Raw genomic sequence first — 22,058 nt, 5'->3', positions numbered from 1 at the left:
AAAATTCACTTTTTTATTCGGTTGATAAGAAGTTTTTCTTTAAAAAAACAGAATGTTTATAATATAATTATATATTTCAATTAGAATTAAGGAAAATATCATTAATAAAAAAATTTGCATTTATTCATATTTTTATATATGAAATTACATTTTTATTCAAACTTATATTGAGATAAATAATCTTTCCTTGCCGATAGCAAGCGTTGTTTTGCTATTTTTTGTCTCAATTTTCTTGCCTGAAAACGTGTAAAGGGCTTCCTACTTCACTCCTCTCTCTCTCTCTCTCTCTCTCTCTCTCTCTCTCTCTCTATCCGCTTTCTCTGCGAGGGAGAAGAAGAGAATGGGGTGGCTAACACTGTGAAGTAAGGGGCAGTCAGGTTTCTCCGCTTCTTCGACTGCGGAGGATGCAACTCAGGGAATTGATGGAAGCGGTCGAACTGCCGTAATCACAGGTGTTCTTATTCGGGGTTTTCTTGTACTTTATATGATTTTAGTTTTATTTTCTTTGATTAATCATTCTATTTGCTATAAGTCATATGATGGTGATTTCTTATGCTTCGAGATCATTTTTTCACATTTCATGTTTCATTTATTAAAAATTTCATATTGATACATCACAGAAAATGAATAGTATGGATATTGATTCAAATATATGAGTAAAAAGTTTAGAATTAAATTGATGATCACTAATAAGTTTAAGTTAAAATGAACTGTTCGATAAGATGAACCCAACACCACTGAAGGTGTGTTGATAAGAGTACAAATGAACATAAATAAAAAATTTCATATGTAGTTGGAAAATTCACTGTACGGTTTGATGAACAAAGCTATTTCTGAATTTTGTGGTTCTAGTTAAAATGAATGTCTTGACGAGAGGAATAAAATGAGCTCATATTACTAAATTATAATATCTTTATGATATTTAAATGCATAAAGAATGTTGTATAATAAAGAAGATTGTTCCACATAGTGTTTAGGAATTTAGGCTTAATAATCAAACTATCATTCTGAAAAGTTATAAATATGCCCTCATTCTACACATAAAAGAGGCATTGAGTTGAAGAGAGCCATAGTTTTGAAGAATCATAGAGCTCTACTCAACAATCCCTACTAATTACTACTATTGCATGTTACCTTCGCCCAAACCATCGTTCAACAACGTTTCCCAATTATCATCTCTCAACTGACGTCAACTTCCACCATGCAACATTTAAACACACCATCACCAATAAAGCAGATGGACGTCATCGACACCAACATCAAAGCACAATATTTGCAGTTAGATTGATGCTTATCATTAATGCTAATGTTTATGTGAAAAATTGCCCATAAAGTTGATGCACAACATTGCTCATGAGGTCGATGCATGTCTTTAACATCAACATTAATGCATGCCATGATCAATAAGTGCATGAATGTTTTTAACAATCACCTCAATGCACGTCATTGCCAATAAGGCCGATGGAGATCGTTTGCATCAATAACGATGCATGCTATTACCAATAAGATCTATGCACGCTGTTAACACCAACATTGACAATGGCCATTTTGGCAATAATATTGATTCGCCATAATCAATAAGATCGACGCCTGTCATTGATGTTAACTCGGATGTCTGTCGTCACCAATAAAGCCAATGGATGCTGTTGAAACACATCATCGCCAAGAATGCTGAAACTTGTTATTGACATCAACTCTAATGTCTGTCAATGCGAACAAGGTTAATGATAGCCATCGATATCGATCCCAACATTCATCGTCACCATTAAGGTTGATGCATGTTGTCAGCCTCAATATTGACGCATGTTATCCCCAAGAAGTTTAGTATGTGTCATTGATATCAACCTTGATGTATGTCTCTACCAATAAAGCTAATGCATATTGTTGGCACCAACAATGCATGCCATCGCCAACAAGGTCGATGAAGCTCTTCAATATTAGGCTAGGAATTAATCCCAGAAGTTTTCATTAATTTTCAATTTAATGTTATTTACATGTAATGAATAAACAATTAGGGAAACCAACTCTTAAATTATATTTAAAACCATTTTTGGATTATTTAAAAAATTTTCTCCTAATTTTTAGTTGTTTCATAACATTTTAATTTGAGTTTCTATGATTTTCATATTTTAGAAGTTCTAGTAATTTTGTAGAAATCTTATTAAAATGATTTATTTAATACATTTGTACTTTGGACGTATTGAAGTCAAATTATTTGTACAATTAAATAGGTGCACCTTATTACCATAGTAGATGAAATGAGATTGTCTAATCTTAGATTGGATGGCTCAAATTTAATGAGCCTAGCCTATGATTTAAGGACTAGGTTAATAGTGCAATTAAATGCAAACTCACATATCAAATTAAAGTTGTTCATATAGCCGGGGGATCATTTTCTTCCTTCAAGTGACAAGGGTCTTCCTTGATTGATTGTGAGGGTAGTGAGTAGGTCAGGGATGAATGATTCCTTATTGTTGTTATTTGGCAATGTTGATTCACTCATTCCACGAGAGTGAATGTAAGTCATATAGACTGATAGGTGTTAATTTGGTATGAATTGTGCTAGAAATGAGGTTCTAATCAAGGAACTCGTGATATCAAGATGTAGATTTTTTTATCACTAGGTTCACTAGCCTGGTCGGAGACTCAGAGTCAACATACATGGTTAGTGAGAGTTGGCCTTTCTAAATCAATAGACCATGGTGAAGGTTGGCTTTGAGATATCGAAATAGACTTTTTAGTTGCTTGTTGTGTAGCTAAAGTGGATTATGCATTTGTTGGTAGAGGTGGTTGACTACATGGTTGCTGTGTAGGCAAGTGATGGTTAGATATTGTAGGGATCCTAACGTTGGGGAAAAAGGTGTGGATTTTCAAAATTTTTGAGAGGTTGTTGTTAGTTTTGTGTGGAATCTGATTATGTCGATCAATCAGATTGTATTGTTGACTCATACCTCAATCCATTGGTCGAGCTCAATAAGGAGCTCACTGGGGGGTTGCAAGGGGCGGTGCGTCCCCTGCTCACCAAAAAAAATTTTTTTTGTGCAGTGTCTTAATGCTTTTAATCCAGCTCCAAGGCATTGTAGAACCCCTCTAAGACATAGAGCACAACAATGTAGTTCTAACAAACAACACTACGGCGCTGCGAGACAGAGAAATCAACGCATAGGCGCTACAGGTATAGCGTCACAATGCTGCAAGTCGGGTTGAGCAGTTTTCCCTATTTCACTTGAACGGTTGCATCCTTTAGTGTAATTGAAGTGCATCTCTTTGTTTCTTTTCAGTGTAGAATGGTATGAAAAGTGAAGAAAGACAAGGAGAGAGTTTGAGAAGAGAGATATGTACATTTCTCTCTTATTTTTATGGTGGATTTCTTGGTGTAGTGTGACTACATATTTTTCCCAATTTAAGGATTTATAACGTTAAATCCCGGTGTTCTTTTCTATTTTTTGTTGCATTATTTTATTTCCAACAGTTGTTTATGTAGTTGGTTGTTTATTTAAAGTGGGATTCACGCAAGATTTATATGACAGCATGCTAATTGATTGACAAGGGTGGTAGCATAGTGGGTTTGGTTTAAATGTAGGCCAGAGGAGGTGAATTTGGCTCGAAGTCCTAAGAGGGGGGAGGGGGTGTGTGCCAAGGTTTTTTGTATGAAAGTGCTGGAACTTGTTGTGTGATGATATAGATGATAGATAAATTATTATCAGTAATTAGTAAGTCATCCAAATAGATTAGGAGATAAATAGTATCTATGGTACCTTATTTGTTGTAGATGTGCAGCAAGGTGTCGACCATGCTGAAGACAATGTCAAAGATGAGTGTTGAGGGCGACGAATGATTTCTTAGGTGCTTGTTTAAGGTTGTAGATGGCCTTCTGAAAAAGAAAAGCATGATTAAGTTGGCAGATCTTTGAAGCTTGGTGGTTGAATCATATAGATGGTTTCATCAAGGTCATGGAGAGAAAGGTGTTGGATACATCAAGTTGTGTGATAGGCCAATTACATAAGAGAGAGAGAGAGAGAGGGAGAGAGAGAGAGAGAGAGAGAGAGAGAGAGAGAGAGAGTAGATGGAAGAATTTTGTAAATCATTGGCATTTTGGTGGCTAAATTGAAAGTTTTCACGTTGTCTCATTCATGTTCTTGTTTATAGCCTAGAGCCACTAGAAGAGTTGTGTACTTGGCCATAATGTCATCTACGTTATGTTTGATCTTGTAGGTCCATTTGCATACGAGCATGTTTAATTTTGGGGATGATGGGATTAGTATCTAAGTTCTTTGTTGCAGGAGAGCATCAATTTCTTGAGACATGGCGTGGTGTCATTTAGGATCCTTGATTGATTCAGAATAACAAGTTAGATCACTGGTGGTAAGGGAATGAACTAACTTAGGATTTTCTTTGGGGGTGAATGGCTAGTCTTCGAATGTGTTTGCATGGGATGACCCCTTAAGTGCTGTAATGGGAGGGGTAGTACAAGGAGAGGAGAGTGGTGATAAGTTAGTTGGGGATATATAATTGGAGAGAGGCAAGTAGGAGAGATGGGAGTAGGAGAATGATGAGTGGAGTGTATTAAGATAGTGGGGTTTGGTTGGGTTCATGGTTAATTTGGAGAAGGTGATGGGATGTTCTTCAATACTAGATGACTACTATTGGAGTGTCCAACATACAATAAAGTTAAAGGTGGTGTTGTTGAGTACATGGGAGAGTGTGGGTGAGGGAATCAAGGGAAGTGATATAGGAAAATGTTTTCATTGAAGATCATGTGGTGTGATACATATTTTTTACCTAAGATGGGCTCAAAACAATAGTACCTTTCTTGTGGTGCAGTTGAGAAAGGCATGATAAATTGTGCACAACAATAATTTTTTGGCAGAATAGGATCAAAAGAGAGGAAAGCAATAACATCCAAAGGCCTTTAGATGTCAGTATTTGGGATGTTATTTGTGGAGGTGTTCGTATGGGGACGATGAATTTATGTTTGAGGATAGTAGATGTTTATGTATTAGTTAGCGATGAGCATAACATCAACCTAGAATGAGTGAGGTTAATGAGCATTATGGTTTGTACTAATTGTTTCAATAATGTGTTAGTGTATTTTTTCATAATTTTGTTTTACTCGGGGGTATAGGCACATGTCTAGTGATGTTGGACTCCCCATGTTAGAAGTAGATGTCCAAGTTATGATTGAGGTATTCCCCATCATCATTTATGCAAAGAGTTATATTGGACTTTTTTTTCGACTAGATTTTTAAAATAAATGAAGTTGTTGATTGTGTCACGCTTTTTAAGCATGGGATGAAACCACAAATCCTACAAAAATCATCAATAAATAGGACGTCATATTTGTAAATAGTATTTATATTGTCAAGGAAGGTCCCCACGCATCTGAATGAACTAGTTTGAGAGGATGAGAGCTACAAGTAAGAGATGCAATATAGTAAATTTTAAATCGTTTTATTGAAAGGCATGAAGTACAAGAGTGTGTTGTAAAAAAGTACAAATAGCAGGACACAATTTCACTAAAATAAGGAGAGAGTAAATAAGGATGGATGCCTGAGGTCCTTGAGGGAATGTGTGGGGATTAAGGCAAGATTGTTGGATACTGGCTAGCTGCATTGAGTGTGATTGATCTATTGATGGAACAAAGACCACTGTGACATGGGATTTTAAGAAGGATGCATTTTGTCTCAGGTCGGTGATGATGTAGCCAACAACGATGAATGAAGTATAGTAAGTTGTCATTAGTAAAGTGTTGGGAAAATATAAGATTGTTGATAATGTTGGGAACATATAAAAGATCATATAAGTTAAGTTTATTGTTGAGGTGGGTAGTAAGCTCTAGTCAGATGTGGAGGTGGACTGTATTTGTCCATTCCTTTGTATGACCTATGTGAGCCTTGGTAAGGTTGCATATTGAGAAGTTGATTGGGGTTGTAGGTTAGATGTGATATAGCAGTGTTATCAAGATACCAATCGTCTATATTTCTTGTGGATATGGAAAAGAAAGTTGAGGAGGTTGGTGGTTGGCCAGTGTAAAATAGATCTTGTGGGATTCTCTTGGCCGAATCAAAGGGAAAGGAGATCGAACAAGTGGAGTTTGACAAGGGGAGTTTCTTTCATCAAGAGCCACCTCCTGGGGATTCGATAAGAGGTGTATCAGGGTTTATGGATGAGGGGACAAAAAAGAGGAAATCTTTTGGTGAAGGCGGTAGGGAGGCCACCTACTATGAGAGGCATTTTAGGCAAGGGGAGTGGGACATCGGAGAAGGAGGGTGTCAAGAGCCACCTCCTATGGCTCCGATAAGGGGCGGAACAGGGTTATCGGATGAGGGATAGCAAGAAGGTAGTTTTGTGGGGAAGGTGGTGGGGTGGCCGACCAATATGGGAGGTCTTTTGGGCAAGAGGAGTGGACGACCGAAGGAGGGGTATGGGGCAAACCATGGGACTCAGGTCATGTGAGGCGAAGGGAATGAAGATGGGATTCTTACCCTCGATACATGGGGGAAATATGGAAGGATCACGACAACCGCTACACTGAAGAATGAATACACTATTGGGGTGGTAGCAATCCTAAGGTGAGGAAGTTGAGGATGCCAGTATTTGAAAGGGATGATGCTTATGTGTGGGTGTACTTGGTGGAGATGTATTTCATGGTGAATGGGTTGAATGAGGAGTGGAAATTTATGGTTGCATGGCTATGTCTAGAGGGGAAAGCTCTAGCTTGGTTCCAGTGGATGATAGCATGACCACTAATAGAGCAGCTGAAGAATTGTTAGACCGGTCCATTGGACCGGTCCGCCGATCCATAAAGGACCGTCCACGGGAACAAAGGAGAATGTCCGCCTCCCGCTCGAGCCGTTCAAGCCACAAGATCCGGGAGAGCTTTTTGGAAAGGATTTTTGAGGGAGTTAGGAGAGAAATTTGAATGTAGGGACTTTTTAGATATTTTCTTTTGAATTGTATGCATTAAATAGTTTATTTTCCTAGGGTTATAAGGGTATCTTGAATTTGGCCGAAATTTGAGATCTCTTAGGTTTAGGTTTTTGGGCTCTAGCAGCATCTAGAAATTTGGGAGTGATAGATTCTTCTCTCAAATAGAGGATCAATTCTATCTTGTTATTTTCTTCCGTTTGTGTTCTTGCAATAAAGTTCCTGTTTTTATCTGATTTTCCGTTGGATTTGTGGAGATTTCTCGTTGTTTTGTTCAAGATCGTTAGGTTTCACTTGAGATCTTGAATTGTTTCCTAAGACTATATTCTTAAATTTTCAATTCTAAGATTAAACCATTGCTACTATGCACTAAACACTTAGCATCTAATGACTAACTTTAATAAAAAATTCTCTCTAATTATTAGGAGAGATAATTAATTATAATAACTAGTGCTTATATGAAATTTAAACTCATATTATAAAGCCCTAACAAAATAAGGGGGAAATTTTTTGGCGGTGTCTTATATGCAACCTAATTTTCCTTTTGAAAGTTTTACTTGAAACTTAACTCTCTCAAAAGAGCCGGGAGTGAATATTTGGACCCCACAAAACCATCCTTACTCGAAGCAATTCGATGGAGCGAGAAGGACAAGGGCAATGAACCTGCTGAGCCTCATCATGAACTCATTAGGATTATGGAGGACTCATTAGGATCATGGAGGACTCACCAGGATTATGGAGAACTTGCCAAGATCATGGAGAGCTTATTAGTATTATGGAGAACTTGCCAAGAGTTTGGAGAAACCATCGGTTACCATGAGCCCACCCTAGCACAATGAGTCGAAGGCGTAGCCAAGCTTACTCATCTCAAATCAACTCTTTTATGCTAAGAAGCTATTCACCCACATACCCCGCAAATAAGTCGACGACTTCATTTAGTCAACCAACGACTCATCAAGCTAGAAGGAGACTTCATCGACCATTCAACAACTCATCAAGCTAGAAAGTGACTTCATCGACCATTCAAGGACTTCATTTAGTAGACCAATAACTTGATCAAGGCAAAAGGCGAGTACATTGTTCGTACGAAAACTTCTTCTAATATTAAGCTCAATTAAATGTCCATGTTCCCTATGTAATTTAGGTTATACTCGTTATGTTTTAATATACCTTTTGTTTTTTTATAGCCTATAAGTTGATCTTTCTATAGCACCCACGGCCTATTCTAAACGTATAAAGTGGTAAAAGGGAAATTTTGGGTGCTCAAATCTCATATATTCAAACTCTGTGCTTTAGTCAATATAGTGAGATCCCATGGCCCGTCTCCTCTCTCTAGATTCTCATTAAACTCTCTCTATTTCTCTCTAGTTCCTTCTCTTTCTGTCTACATTTATTCTGCACATCTTGTAAATCTTGTCAGGTTCGGATGTTGCCCCAGGACCAAAGTAGATCCAACATTGAGGAATTGTGTTTTTTCTTTGATTTGATTGTTCTTCCCACCTAACTTTTAATATTCTGTTTAGTAATAAGAATATTCTGTTCCAGGAGCTTCAAGTGGTATTGGTACAGAAACAGCTCGTGTGCTTGCTTTGCGAGGTGTTCATGTCATCCTAGGGGTTAGAAATGTTTCTGCTGGTAACAATGTGAAGGAAATTATTCTAAAGGAGATCCCAACTGCTAAAGTTGATGTCTTGGAATTAGACCTCAATTCAATGGCTTCTGTGAGAAAATTTGCAGCAGATTTTAATTCTCTAAATCTTCCTCTGAATATTTTAATGTAAGATAATAAGATGGTGAAAATTTTTGTTTTCTTATTTCTCTAGTTTATTCGCTGCAAATTATTTTAACACGGATTCACTCATATTATTTTTCTTTTTTTGGAAAAGTAACAATGCAGGCGTGGCGATGCCATCATTCATGCTATCACAAGATGGCATAGAGATGAACTTTGCTACAAACCATATAGGTGCAGTGACATACCTTATTATTGTTTTATTTTAACTATAATAGTAAGATAAAATGACTAGAAATAGGAATATAATGTAACCTTGAGTTTATTTAGAAAGATTGTCTAGATATCTTCTTGTCGGTTTTTGATTTATGATCATTTTCATATAAGGTATTTAGCTCATAATTAAAATTCAGGTAAATAACAGTTTGTCTTACTATTTAAATCTTTTCTTAATAGCTTTCTCTTTAATTAGGATCATATCATATTCAGTCAGAACGTATCTAAGTGATAAAAAACATCTTGTTTTAACCATTTAATTAAAAAAGATCTCCCATTTCAGAATAATCATACATGCAAATCGCATTCACTATGGTTCCTGGCTTCAAATGTTTGCTACAAGTATCTTCATGATAAAATACCAACCAGATCATTTCATGTTGGCCATTAATGTATGTCATCTATGTCAAAAAAAAAAAAAAAAAAAATGTTGCCATTAATGTAATCCTTCTAATATTTGAAAACTGTTTCACTCGTAATATAGCCGTTGAGCCGGCCACAAGTTGCTGAACTGTGTTCGTGTGTGATTTCATAAGTAGGTTGATGATGCTTCGCTTGATGTTGTGCAGGCCATTTTCTTCTGACCAATCTTTTATTAGAAAATATGAAAGCTACTGCCTCTAAGAGTGGTTTGGAGGGAAGAATAGTCATTGTTTCTTCGGCGGCATACAGGATTTCTTATCGTGAAGGAATTCGATTTGACAGGATCAATGAGAAGTCTGGGTAAATATTTTGTTGAAGATTTACACACCTATTTTCTTCACTGAAAATAGAATACTTATATCACCACCTCTACAATTTTCTAATATTTAACCTTTGAAGATCTGGTGATATATATCTATTAGCTCAATTTATGAAATAAATAAGCTTATCTTTGTTCATACAATACATTTGCTTGTTACTTTACCAGATATAATGGTTTTGCTGCATACGGGCAATCGAAGCTTGCGAACATATTTCATGCTCAGGAGCTTTCTGACCGACTCAAGGTGCATTTTCTTTTTATTAGCGTGGAAAGCCATCTTATGTCCCTTGAAAGGTTGGAGTAGCACAAGTGGAAGATAAGATTAGAGAGAGTCGCCTTACATGGTTTGACCACATTAAACGGAGACCTTCCTATGACCCGGTTAGAAAAGTTGATGTATTAGATTTGACTTATGTTAAGAAAGATAGAGGTAGACCTAAAAAGACTTGGTTAGAAAATATTAGAAATGATATTTCTTTATTAGAATTAACAAGAATTTGACTTTTAACATGACACAATGGAGAAAAAGGATTCTTGTAGACGACCCCACGTAGGTCTAACCAACGACAACAACAACATTCTTGCATATATTTACCAGTTCTGAAATTTTCTTTTCATTTTGGGAAAATTAAACACACGGGGTTCAAATCATGGCTTTTACAAATGTAACACCTTCTCCAAAGAAAGAACTGTCAAGCCACTGCATTTACACCTGACACACTCAAATAATTTGGCGTTTAACAAAAGAGTAAAGTATGAGATTAGGTTTTATTGTGAGTTTTCATACAACAACAACAAGCCTTTATCCCACTATGGGATCGGCTACTTGAATCATTTTTCTCCATTATGGTCTGTTAAGGGTCAAATAGTCATCTAAATCTAATAAAGAACATTTCTAATATTTTTTAACCATGTCTTTTAGGTCTATCTCTACCTTTCAACAAGCTTTTATTGGGAGTTTTTATATTGTTGACCCTTTCCCGTGGCAAACAAAAAAATAAAAAATAAAAATACAATACCTGCTCTGCCGAAGCCATCCCGCACGTCGTCGAAGCAGGTCGCACGTCGCTCACATGACCTAGTCGCATTCCCCCCGTCGTTAAAAGGCCACGAGAACGAAGCCTTCGGTCTCTTTTGGCTCTCTACTCTCCTCCCTCTCCCTCTCCCTGTCTCGTGTCTGTGCGACTTTGCTTGCTCAACCACTTTCCCTCCCTGAGAGACCGGAAGTTACGACACTTTGTTCGGAAGCCAGAACCTGAGCTCGTTTGCTGCCGAGGGAACTTTCTCGATCCCTTGCGTACGCTTCTTTGGCTCTTCGTGGCTGTTCGGCTTGGCCCCTCCAACGACGTTCCCTTCTAGTCGAGTCGGAGGCTACGACATTTTGATCGGACGGAACAACGGGAGCTCGCCGCCTTCTGGGCCCCTTGGTCGTTGTTCGACTACGCTCCATTTACGACTTTCCTTTCCAGCTGGCTCGGGAGCCACGACATTTTGATCGGACGGAACAACGGGAGCTAGGCGCTTCTTGGGCTCCGTGGTCGCTGTTCGACTTTGTTCATTCGACGACACTCCCTTCCTGTCTGGATCGGAAGTCACATATTTTGATCGGAAGAAGCAGCAGGAGCTCGCTGCCGTGAAGTTAACTTGCCCCCTTTCGTGCGCTCCTTCAAAAAATTCAGTAAATCTCCAAAAGAGAGAGAATAATGGAGGAAGGGGGTCTTATTTTTATTACTATTTATTATTATTATTATTATTATTATTATTATTATTATTATTATTATTATTATTATTGTTAATAATAATAAAAAAAGAAGAAAAATCCCTCTCTTACCTCGGATTGCGTGCCGAGCCTATAAACCGCCCATACACGCTTTTCTCTAGCATGGCGGGAAGGAAACCCGGTGCAACACTTACAATGAGGTAAGCCTGGAGCTTGCTTTTCTTAGTGTGGCTAGGACAACTCTTAAGTACCCGTAAGCGGCTCTGTACCTGCTGGGAAACAACTTCTTTTCTTGTAATATATACCATAGACCCATACACGCTTTTCTTAGCATGGTGGGGATAAAGATTTTATGGCCGCGGTGTCCTCGTATGAGGGCATCTACCGTACACACTTTTCTCTAGCGTGGCGGGAGTCCCATTTTTTCGTAGTTTTCCCCTAAATAGAGGAGACGCCGGGAGGCTGATGAAATTTCAGGTGAATATATTACTGCACTTGGATCTGATTTGAACTCAAAAGAACAAAGAATTTGGACTCAAATGAACAGTGGACTTGAGGACTTGTACTTAAATGCAAATTAAATGATTAATCAAGATTTGAACCATTTTAATATACAATTTAACTTGACAATGAATTCAAACTTGAATCATATGCAATAAGACTTATGGATTTGTACTCAAATGAACTAAATAGAGACTTGAACTCAAATCAGATGAACAACAGAGGATTTGATTTGAGCCTGGACTTAAATGAACTCAAGCTTAATTGAATTTAAATCCAAGCAAATGACAATGAACTGCAGGGGACTATGATTGATTTGAACTTGAACTTGATACAAGAGACTTGAACAATAAAAAAAAAAGATCCTTGGTTATTCAAACGTCACTTTTTTTCCTCTAGTTGAGAAAATAGAAGACTTGTGATACTTTACTTGGGCTCAAACACATATACAGTATAGAATCATGTACAATGGAACAAACTCAAACAAATATGCAGGGATTTGTACCTAGCCTTACAAATCCAAACTTCACCTGAACGATCAAAAGGAACCTGGACTTGAATCAAACTCGAACGACAAAGGACTTGTCACATTAATGTGACTTATCTATGAGCGACAAAATAATTCAGCCTACAACGAGCTAACAACAAGGGGGTATTTGAAAAGTTCAGAGAAAAATGCAGTCTTAATACAATGTCACTCGATTGTAAGTGAGTACCCCGCTCTCCTACAAGTAAAGATGTGCAACAAATGCGATGACTCGTTGGCTGATATGCAAGGAGTCTACCACAAGTGTTAAGATGCTTATACAGCCTATAATAAGGCAGTGGGAAGTAGATGCATATATCTTCTACAAGCAGGGGAGATTTGATATACAACAAATGTAAGAACCTACGATCCTTTGTAGGAGGTCTGATGTATATGCAACACATGTTTGACAGCAAATGTGAAGGATTTGCAGTACATCACAAACATGTATAAGCATGATGTAATAGACTCCTACGACAATCCCTACAAGTGCCTGTAGATTGAGATGGCAATACTAACAGCTGATAGTGGAAGAACCGCCCCTACAAACAAGTACAATCATTAAACCACCTGAGATTGGTGAAAGGTGGATATGATGCAGAAATAATGACTCTTTTACAAACACTTCCAGGAGGTTGTAGTGAATACAACGATCCCCTGTAAATACACACGAACTACTATGGACACAAGTATAAGTATCACTTACAACAGCGGTGATTGAGATGTGTGAGTATATCGGGTATGAAGACAACTCGATGTACGGGGAAAGACACCTCCCGGTAGAATGGAAGATAGATGTTTGAACAAATTCGAACTAAACTTCCAGGAGGTCGTAGTGAATACAACGATCCCCGGTAAATACACACGAACCACTGTGGACACAAGTATAAGTATCACTTACAACAACGGTGATTGAGATGTGTGAGTATATCGGGTATGAAGAAAACTCGATGTACGGGGAAAGACATCTCCCGGTAAAATGGAAGATAGATGTTTGAACAAATTCGAACTAAACTTTCTGGTGTTCCAAAATTTCTTCTTGATCTTATACTCAGGAAGAAAATAGCTTTGGTATCCCCAAACACCGAAAATAACAAATCTACTACACTAAAGATCCTAAAAGGAGTTCTTTCCAAAGCAGCAGTCATTTGATTTCAAAGTCCAGAAGAACCTCCCAATGAATGAGAAAAGGAAGTCTGTATCAAAATAATGAAATATCACGTGAGATTTAGGTGACAATGCTACGATTCACCTATATCTAAAAGCAGGAGATTAGTTAGTACGCTATAATCCATCTATAGAAAGCAACAAGCGGTGCACGACAATCTACCTGTACAATGCAACAAATGACTCAATTCAGAAGCTGTTGCGCCATGCCACCGGATCTGCAACACTCATACAAGAAGACAAAAGGCTTTCACAAGTTGCTACAACACATCACCGGATCTGCAACATTCATACATGCAGACAGAAGGCGTCTACAATCTACAACGCCACGCCACCGGATCTGCAACACTCATACAAGCAGACAGAAAGTGTCTACAATCTACAACGCCGCGCCACCGGATCTGCAACACATACAAACAATCAGAAGGTGTCTACAAGCTACTATGTAACGCCACCGGATCTGCAACATTCATATAAGCGGATAGAAGGCATTTATAAATTCATACAAGCAGGAGATTCATTAGTGCACTATAGTCCACCTGCAAAAAGCAACAAGTAATGCACGACAATCTACTTGTGCAATATAGCAAACGACTCAATTTAGAAGCTGCTACGCCACGCCACTGGATCCGCAACATCCATATAAGTGGACAGAAGGCGTTTACAAATATTTCAAAATACCCCGCATATGCACCATAATTTGTATACAGATAGGTATACTAAATGGATAAATACAATTGTAACCCGCATGAGCCCTGGCGAGCGTGTTAAGGGTACACATGTGACATCTATGGATGTTGCGCGGGTTATTAAATTTAAACTTGATCCTCCTAAGAAGGTAAATAGAAGTTGACAAGGTCCAGTAAATAATTATAAAATGTTCCTAAACACTCGCATTGGCCCCGACGAGCGTGTTATTGGTATATACGTGACGTCTATGGATACTGTGCGGGTTAATAAGTGAATTCAAGTTCGAACCCGATCCTTCTATACGGATCAATAGGAGTCAACAGGTTTCGATCCATCAAATAAATATACAGTTGTGGAGACCGGTATATTTGTTTTGATACATTCATATTAGACATTCAAAGCCTATAATCAAGAGAATTCACTAATAAAGGCATAAAGCTTACGAAACCCGATTCTCTGTCGACAGCTCGACAAGGTTTATCCAAAATGCAAATATTTTCAAATGGAAATGATCCCCACTCTCCTCGATGATGGCGCGTTGAATGCAAATCTCAACCGAAGTGATCCATTCTAAATAATCCAAAATGCCATCCCAAATACCCAAACATTCAAAATCCAAGACCATTCCAAATTCAAATATTTAAAATTGAAATTAAATCCATCACCACTTTAAGCAAAATCTATCCACCTTCCGCAACAGTTTGCCGAGGTGGATAAATTGAAATGTACTTCAGCTCACAAAAAGCTAATGCATAGTCGAAAATATCACTAGGATCCATTATCAAACAATCTCCTGCCAATAAGGACGTGGTACGTGTCCTCCAACCGACAGTTTTGCCGCCAAATGGCACCGCAGGATAAACGGTTATGACCCGGGGCCCTCTGAACCGAGTAGTTTTGCCGTCAAATGGCACCACGAAATACAGTTTATGGCCAGAGCCAATATGTTCCTTAGTGACAACAAATCCTTGAGATATGAATCAATAGGATATGATCGATAGGGCACAAAGCCCTCTGTTAGCTAAAGCGGATTCAAATTTGTCCCCTTAGACAAACACTCACCCCAGGTCTACAAGATTCCCTTGGACGAAGCAACCCATGGCTGCCGGCATGGATCCTTCTATTAGTTTGGGTTTACTACCTCCTCTGACTAAGTAGACCAGGGACCACGATGGCCCGAGACGACGAAACCATGGGATCTTGATCGGGTCTATCATCCATTCCCCCACCATCTATTTTAAGTTTAAGCTGGTGAAATTTCTAATTTTAAATATGAAATCTTCCAACCCTTCAAACTTCCAATACTCATGCACACGTTGTTACTATATGCCAGATACTACGTATCTCTAAGTATCTGATTGACGACTAGCCTTAATCGAAAGTTCTCTCTCGTTACCAGGAGGGGTAATTAGCTATAGGGGCTTGCGCCTATAGGAAACCAGAACTCTGATCATAAAGTCCTCGCAAAATGAGGGTGAAATATCTGGGTAGTGTCTTATCTACAAACTCATCTGCCTTCCAAAATTTACCCCGGAACTTAATTCCGTTAAAACTCCCCCGAAAAAAAAATAAAAGACAAATCACAGTCGGGCGGAGGCCGGGGCCAAATTTTCAGAGCCCACAGATATTTTGATAAAAATCTAATGAATGGAGGTAGGAGGGTGATGGTTCTGTAAATAGAAAAGATTTGAATGTCATATACAAAACTCTCCCTTTTATTTATTATACTAGGATTTTTTCAAAAAAATGCTACTAGATAGGACTTATTAAATCAGTGCCGGATATATTTTACAAAATTCTGAAATTTTCTCTCATGTTTTCTCTAATATGCATACTTTTTCAATCAATATAACTTTTGGCAATATTTATTTATAAAGGTGCAGACTACTATTCTTTAATAAAATAGAGATAGTTTCTAATAAGAGTTTATTTTGTCTTAATTTTCGATCATTTACCATTCAAGGGACAAATCAACATCGCTCAAATTAATTTCTAATTTTCTATGTATTTAAAATAGATCAAAAGTATTAAAAATACAAGTTCCCATCCAAGTTTATACCGATTAATACATTTTGTCTTTTCTGGTATGAAGCACTACTTTCTAGTTTTTTCTTTTCATATCTACGGTATAAATGCTTATGTATTGTCAAATGACCTGAATTTCTTGCAAATAGGAAGAAGGCGTAGCAATAACAGTCAATTCACTTCACCCAGGGGGTATTTACACCAATATCTGGCGGCATCATAGTTTCCTAAAGGGTAAACAATATATTTCCTTCTTTACTAGTAGTTTCAGATGCTTCTGCTTAAAAAGGTGAGCTTATATCATAACTTCTAATTACAACCACTTGCCAAAATGGACCTTTTTTCAATTAAATTAACTACATAAGATCAACTTCTAGAGCCATGGTTTTAAAAATCGGGTTAAATTAGCCTATTGACCGATTGAATTGTGAACCAGTCCGTCAACCGGTTCAGTCTAGTTCCAAGACCAATTTCACTAGCGGATTAACCAGCTAAGTCCATTTTTTTATGAATTGATAAATGGCTAGAAATAAAAGTTTAGATTAAATAATTACTTAAATATAATTACTATAATTTAAGTTGAATGCCTTTTAAATATAGGAAGAGGTTGGTGAAATTTTTTCTAATTTTATTTGTCATTTCTTTTTCAATCTGATGGCAGTCCTCCATATATTTTTGCAAGGACTTATATAATTGTACCTATATATAGAAAACATAATCAAAATATCTTGTCCTGAAATTTTAATTTTGAATCATGGTCAAAATATTCAATGATAAATATCCAGATTTATAATATTGTGTGTTAATGGATTGGTGAAAATATTATAATTGCATCATATTAAAATAATTTTAATATTTATTATGTCATTCAATTCAATCTTGATTGGACTTTAAACCTCTCTTTTGGATTAATATTCAATCCAATTTTCAAAAAAGCTTGGTTAGAAGCTTTTACCTATGGCGATAAGAAATACGAACGCTTATTTTTTTTTCTTTGCAACAGCTTTGAGCAGGATGTACGTGTAATCATTACCCTATTGGAACTTGATTTGCTTTATTGTTTCTTTTTCTTTGTTTTGTTTGGTTGCAGGTATCGCGGCTGCTTTTGGATTTTTATTACTAAAAAATGTTCATCAGGTTTGATGAGAACAACTTTGTTAGATGATCTTTTAGATTTTTTTTTCTTTTAAATTATTGATCGGGCTTCTCTGTTATGCTCTTAATAAAAAAAAATATAAAAGAAATTTTATATAAAATTGAGACTCAGGATATCTGATTCATGTTCAAGTTTTAAAATCTTACAAGTATGCTGAACATATATTCCATTATTACAGCAAGTCATTCTTTTTTGCAGGGGTGAGTATAACTTGAATAAAAATGGAAAATTCAAACCAAGTTGCACAACTATGCATGTTCCACATTTTCTGTAAAAGTCTGGTCATATTTTGATTAATTTGTTTCTTTTTTTTTTTTTTGCTTCCAAAAATCCAAACATATATTCATAATTGCATTGCTTATTTAAGATTCAGTCTCTAGACTTTTTTCCAGATTGTGAACCGCATTGGCTTATGAACCGGAATGTAGTGACAAATTCAGATTCTAACTGGTTTGATTTGGCAAAACCAATTTAATTGACTAAATGGAAGTTCGAACGCTCTGTTCTATATGGGAATTTTGAATCGGTTCAATCAATCCAGTGAGCTAAAAGCATACACCTAGTTTTTGTAATTGATATCGTGTAATATTGTTAAAGCTGAATCAGATCAATCTTCACCTATTCAGCAACTAATATAAATCAAGTCTCTCTCTCTCTCTCTCTCTCTCTCTCTCTCTCTACACTAGCATAAGTTGATCACCTCCCTATCACTAGTGTTACTCACGAACCTAATAATAGTTCATAAAATATGTAGTTTTTTATATCCATTATGTAAAAAAAAATTTCATTAAGTCATATTATGTGACATAATTTCACATAATATGAAGTAGTAAAATTTTATTCACATTGTGGATTTGAAAAATTATATATTTTTTGAATTATAATTAGGTTCATGAGTGACACTAGAAATAGGAGGTGATCAATATATATTAGGGGATTATTTGAGGAAAAAAGAGATGATAAATTGATTTATATTAGTTGCCGCTGATTTAGCTTTGACAATATTGAGGACTATTTACAAGTAGGTGGTGGGCGAATATTATACAAGCAAATATTCATGTTCATCACACTTGATGTTTAATTTATAACTGTCCATGATATTACAAATTTGGATTCCAGTCTTGTGATTTTGATAATAACAAAAATTATTGGGTTATCTATATGTCATCTCATGTTATTATTATTATTGGATATTTTTTTCTTGTGCACTAACATTTCAGGTTCACTGTATACCATGCAAAGTGATAGTTAAGACTGGGTAGAATAGGTTTAAGGTTCTTAAGAGTCTGTATTTTTACTTTTATTTAATTCTACTTTTCTTGAGTCAAAGTCTTGTATTTGGTAGATATTAAACTTGGTGACCGTGCAAACACACAGTCTTGTATTTTTTTTTTAACTAATCATATTGTACGATCTATAACGTACTAGAAGATCAGCTATTTTGAAAATTATTATAACAACTAATTAGCATAATTACTATTTATGTTTTAATCATATTGTATGATTAATATCGCACAGGACGATCAATAGAAATCAAGATCTCAACCATCAATCATATTTTGAAATTCAAAATTTATACTAATCATGTTGTATGATATAATGAAATCTTGCCTAATCTAATCCTATAATTAGTGGATCAAATTTGGATCAATTGATCCAATCAAATCATATTGTATGATTGAACCAATCATACTGTACGACCCGATTGCTGCACGAGATGATAATTAATCGCCACTGATCGTACGGGATGATGATCCAATTCAATTGAACTAATTGTATTGGGCGATGCCTTATATCGTGGTGGACGTTTAGCTCAAATACTTTAACTGGTCGTATAACATCTTATTCTTTGTACAGTACTAACATGGCTATTTGAACTAATTGTACTGTACGATTAGTGTCGACAGAATTGAATTAATAGGTTTTTTGTGAAACCTTGTATTTAAGCTCTCTTAATAGACTTGTTCCAAGTCTTTTGGATGTTGGGTTTTTTGAAGAGAGAGCTTTGATAGATATCTTGGAGAGCTTTGGGAAGGAGAAAGGAGCAACCGTGTGGAATATCCTCACACTTCGAGCAAGCTTCTGCCTTGTTTACTCCGAGTGTCTTACTTTGTTTCTTGGGTAGATCTAGGAATAAGAACTTCAACCCGAAGATCGTCGAGGCTCTTTGCCTTCACCAGGAGGATGAAAAATGAATGTGAGGTTCTTTGCCTTCACCATGACGGTGAAAAAGGATTGTAAGGTTCTCTGTCTTCAACATGAGGATGAAAAAGGAGGTTAAGATTCTCTACCGCACTGGTTGGTGAAAAGAATGTAAGGGCTTCTCCGCCTAGCTATGAAGGTTAAAGGAGAGACACTAAAGCTTTAGTGCAATACACGGAGAGGACTCCATAGAGTGGATGTAGGTCATTGTTTGACCAAACCACTATAAAATTATGGTGTGTTCATTTTAATTTTTACTTTTTGCATTTTACTTTTTTGCGATTTATTTTTCCTAAAAATTGCATGTTGAAAAATTTTTGTTTGATGATATATTGATTTGAATAACTCATCTTCACCGTTGTTATATTTTTATTTCGTTAATTTGCTTATGCATCAGGTGATAATATTGTTTGTTTTAAGTTATTGAAAAATCTCAGAAAATTGTTTTATGTTAAAGAAAATTTTAAAACAACCAATTCAACCCCCGCCCCCTCTTGGTGTGCCTATGGATAGTTTGATGAGATCTTACAACCTCTAGTGAACTTTCACATGAATCACACCAAATTATGCTTAGAATATTAAAAAAAAAAGAGAGCAAAGAAATTTGAGAGAGAAAGAATTTTATCAGTTTTTGGTCTAATTTGTATGTTAGTTTCAGTTTTACTGTTTTGCCTCTTTATGTTGTTTTGGTATAAATAGGGTTGAGAAATAATAATATTTTGAGAGTTTTGTTTTTTCTTCCAAAATCTATGTGCTCTCTTCCCCCTCTTCTCTCCCTTGGTGTTGTTGTCCAAGAACAAAGAAGAATTGGTGGTGGATTCAATTCCTTCAATTTTTAGATTACTCTTCCTCCAAGAATTCACAGCAATTGGTATCAGAGCTTGGTGGAGGTGATTAAGGAGGAAGTCTCTTGTAATCAAGAACAGTCCACTGGACGTGAGTTGTGCGTGGGTGTCAGAACACGAGCACGAGTCACTCCTCGTTGAAGGCATATGTTGTGCACGGAAGTCAGGCAAACGGACATCGGGATTGCAACAGGTAAGCGCAGGGCTAAGTCGTGTGTATAGGGGTTGAAGGTAGGTCAACCGTGCGGGAGGCGGACTCACGAGATCGGAAGCGGGGTCTTGCAGATAGACTCATGCGGGATCGAAAGCAGACCCAGGACGTCACAGAAGGCATGAGTTTGAGCCAATATGTGGAGGATAAGCAAATCGCTCGATGGTGGACTTTCTTGGTTGTTCTTTGTGGACAACAGGTGAAGGAAGAAGAGGAAATCATTTATTGGGTTGTTCTTTGTAAACAATGGGTGAAGCGGAAGAAGTTACTGCTCCAAATAATGTCGATACAAAGATTTGAGATCGACAAATTCAATGGTGAGAATGATTTTAGCTTGTGGAGAATAAAGATTAAGGATCTTCTAGTTCACCATGGATTTTCTGATGCGATTTTGCTGGAAAGTCTAGCGGCTATAGGAAACAAAGCAAACGCAAGGGAAATTCAGTTAAAAGCTCACAGTGTGATACTTCTTTCGCTTGGCGATGAAGTATTAAGAGAAGTGGCGGAGGAAGATTCAACGGTGGAGGTCTGGGAGAAGCTTGAAGAGATCACTCGCTAATCGACTATTCTTGAAGAAGTAGTTGTACATGATGCAAATGGACGAGTCTAAGGATCTGAGGAAGCACGTGAATGATTTTAATAAGATCATTCTAGATCTTAAGTGCGCAGATATGAAGATTGAAGAGGAAGACTAAAGAATTATTTTTCTAAGTTCCTTGCCAAAGTCTTATGAAGGTATAGTGGATACGATGATATATGGAAAGCAGATCTAGACGATGACTGAGGTAAAATTAGTGCTGATGTCAAAACAAATTTAGCGCAAATCTGAATTCAAGGAGGAGAGGAATGGAGATATCCTATTCGTAAGAGGAAGAGAAGATCAAAGATCTAATAAAAGCTATTATGGACGATCTCAAATGAAGTCGGAGACATCCAAGAAGTGTTATCATTGCCATAAAGATGGGCATTTCAAGAGGAATTTCCTGGATAGAGTGAAATTACTGGAATTGGGCTCAAAGAAGACGCAAACTTAGAAATGGCAGCATATTCAAATGGATACGATTCAACATATGTGTTGGTTGCATCAACAACACATTTAGGAGATGAATGGATATAGATTCAATGCTATTGTAAGGGTCACATTTTTTTCTATTAATACTTTGTAAAATTGAACCAAGGTGGAGATTGCTTGTATTTTGTCCAATTTGTATGTTAGTTTTAGTTTTATTGTTTTGCCCGTTAGGTTGTTTTTGGTATAAATAGGGGTGAGAAGCAATAATATTTTGAGAGTTGTGTTTTTCTTCCAAACTCCGTGTGCTCTCTATTCTCCCTCTC

At 36.8% G+C, this 22,058-nt stretch overlaps 1 protein-coding gene across 1 annotated transcript in view; it reads left to right on the top strand.

The window, feature by feature from the left end:
• The first annotated feature begins 243 nt into the window (after window positions 1-243).
• Window positions 244-22,058, top strand: part of LOC110108528 (short-chain dehydrogenase TIC 32, chloroplastic-like) — a 27,079-nt gene continuing 5,264 nt past the window's right edge. Inside the window, exons 1-7 of the mRNA XM_020839205.2 lie at window positions 244-452; window positions 8,473-8,704; window positions 8,814-8,893; window positions 9,505-9,658; window positions 9,846-9,924; window positions 16,459-16,543; window positions 17,400-17,446. Coding sequence (XP_020694864.2) covers window positions 8,640-8,704; window positions 8,814-8,893; window positions 9,505-9,658; window positions 9,846-9,924; window positions 16,459-16,543; window positions 17,400-17,446 — 510 coding nt within the window. The 5' untranslated portion in view covers window positions 244-452; window positions 8,473-8,639. The remainder of the gene's footprint in view (window positions 453-8,472; window positions 8,705-8,813; window positions 8,894-9,504; window positions 9,659-9,845; window positions 9,925-16,458; window positions 16,544-17,399; window positions 17,447-22,058) is intronic.

Source organism: Dendrobium catenatum, unplaced genomic scaffold (assembly GCF_001605985.2).
Source record: "Dendrobium catenatum unplaced genomic scaffold, ASM160598v2 fragScaff_scaffold_1163, whole genome shotgun sequence".
Lineage (NCBI taxonomy): Eukaryota > Viridiplantae > Streptophyta > Magnoliopsida > Asparagales > Orchidaceae > Dendrobium > Dendrobium catenatum.
The sequence above is the reverse complement of the archived record's forward strand: the minus strand, read 5'-3'. Positions and strand labels throughout refer to the sequence as shown.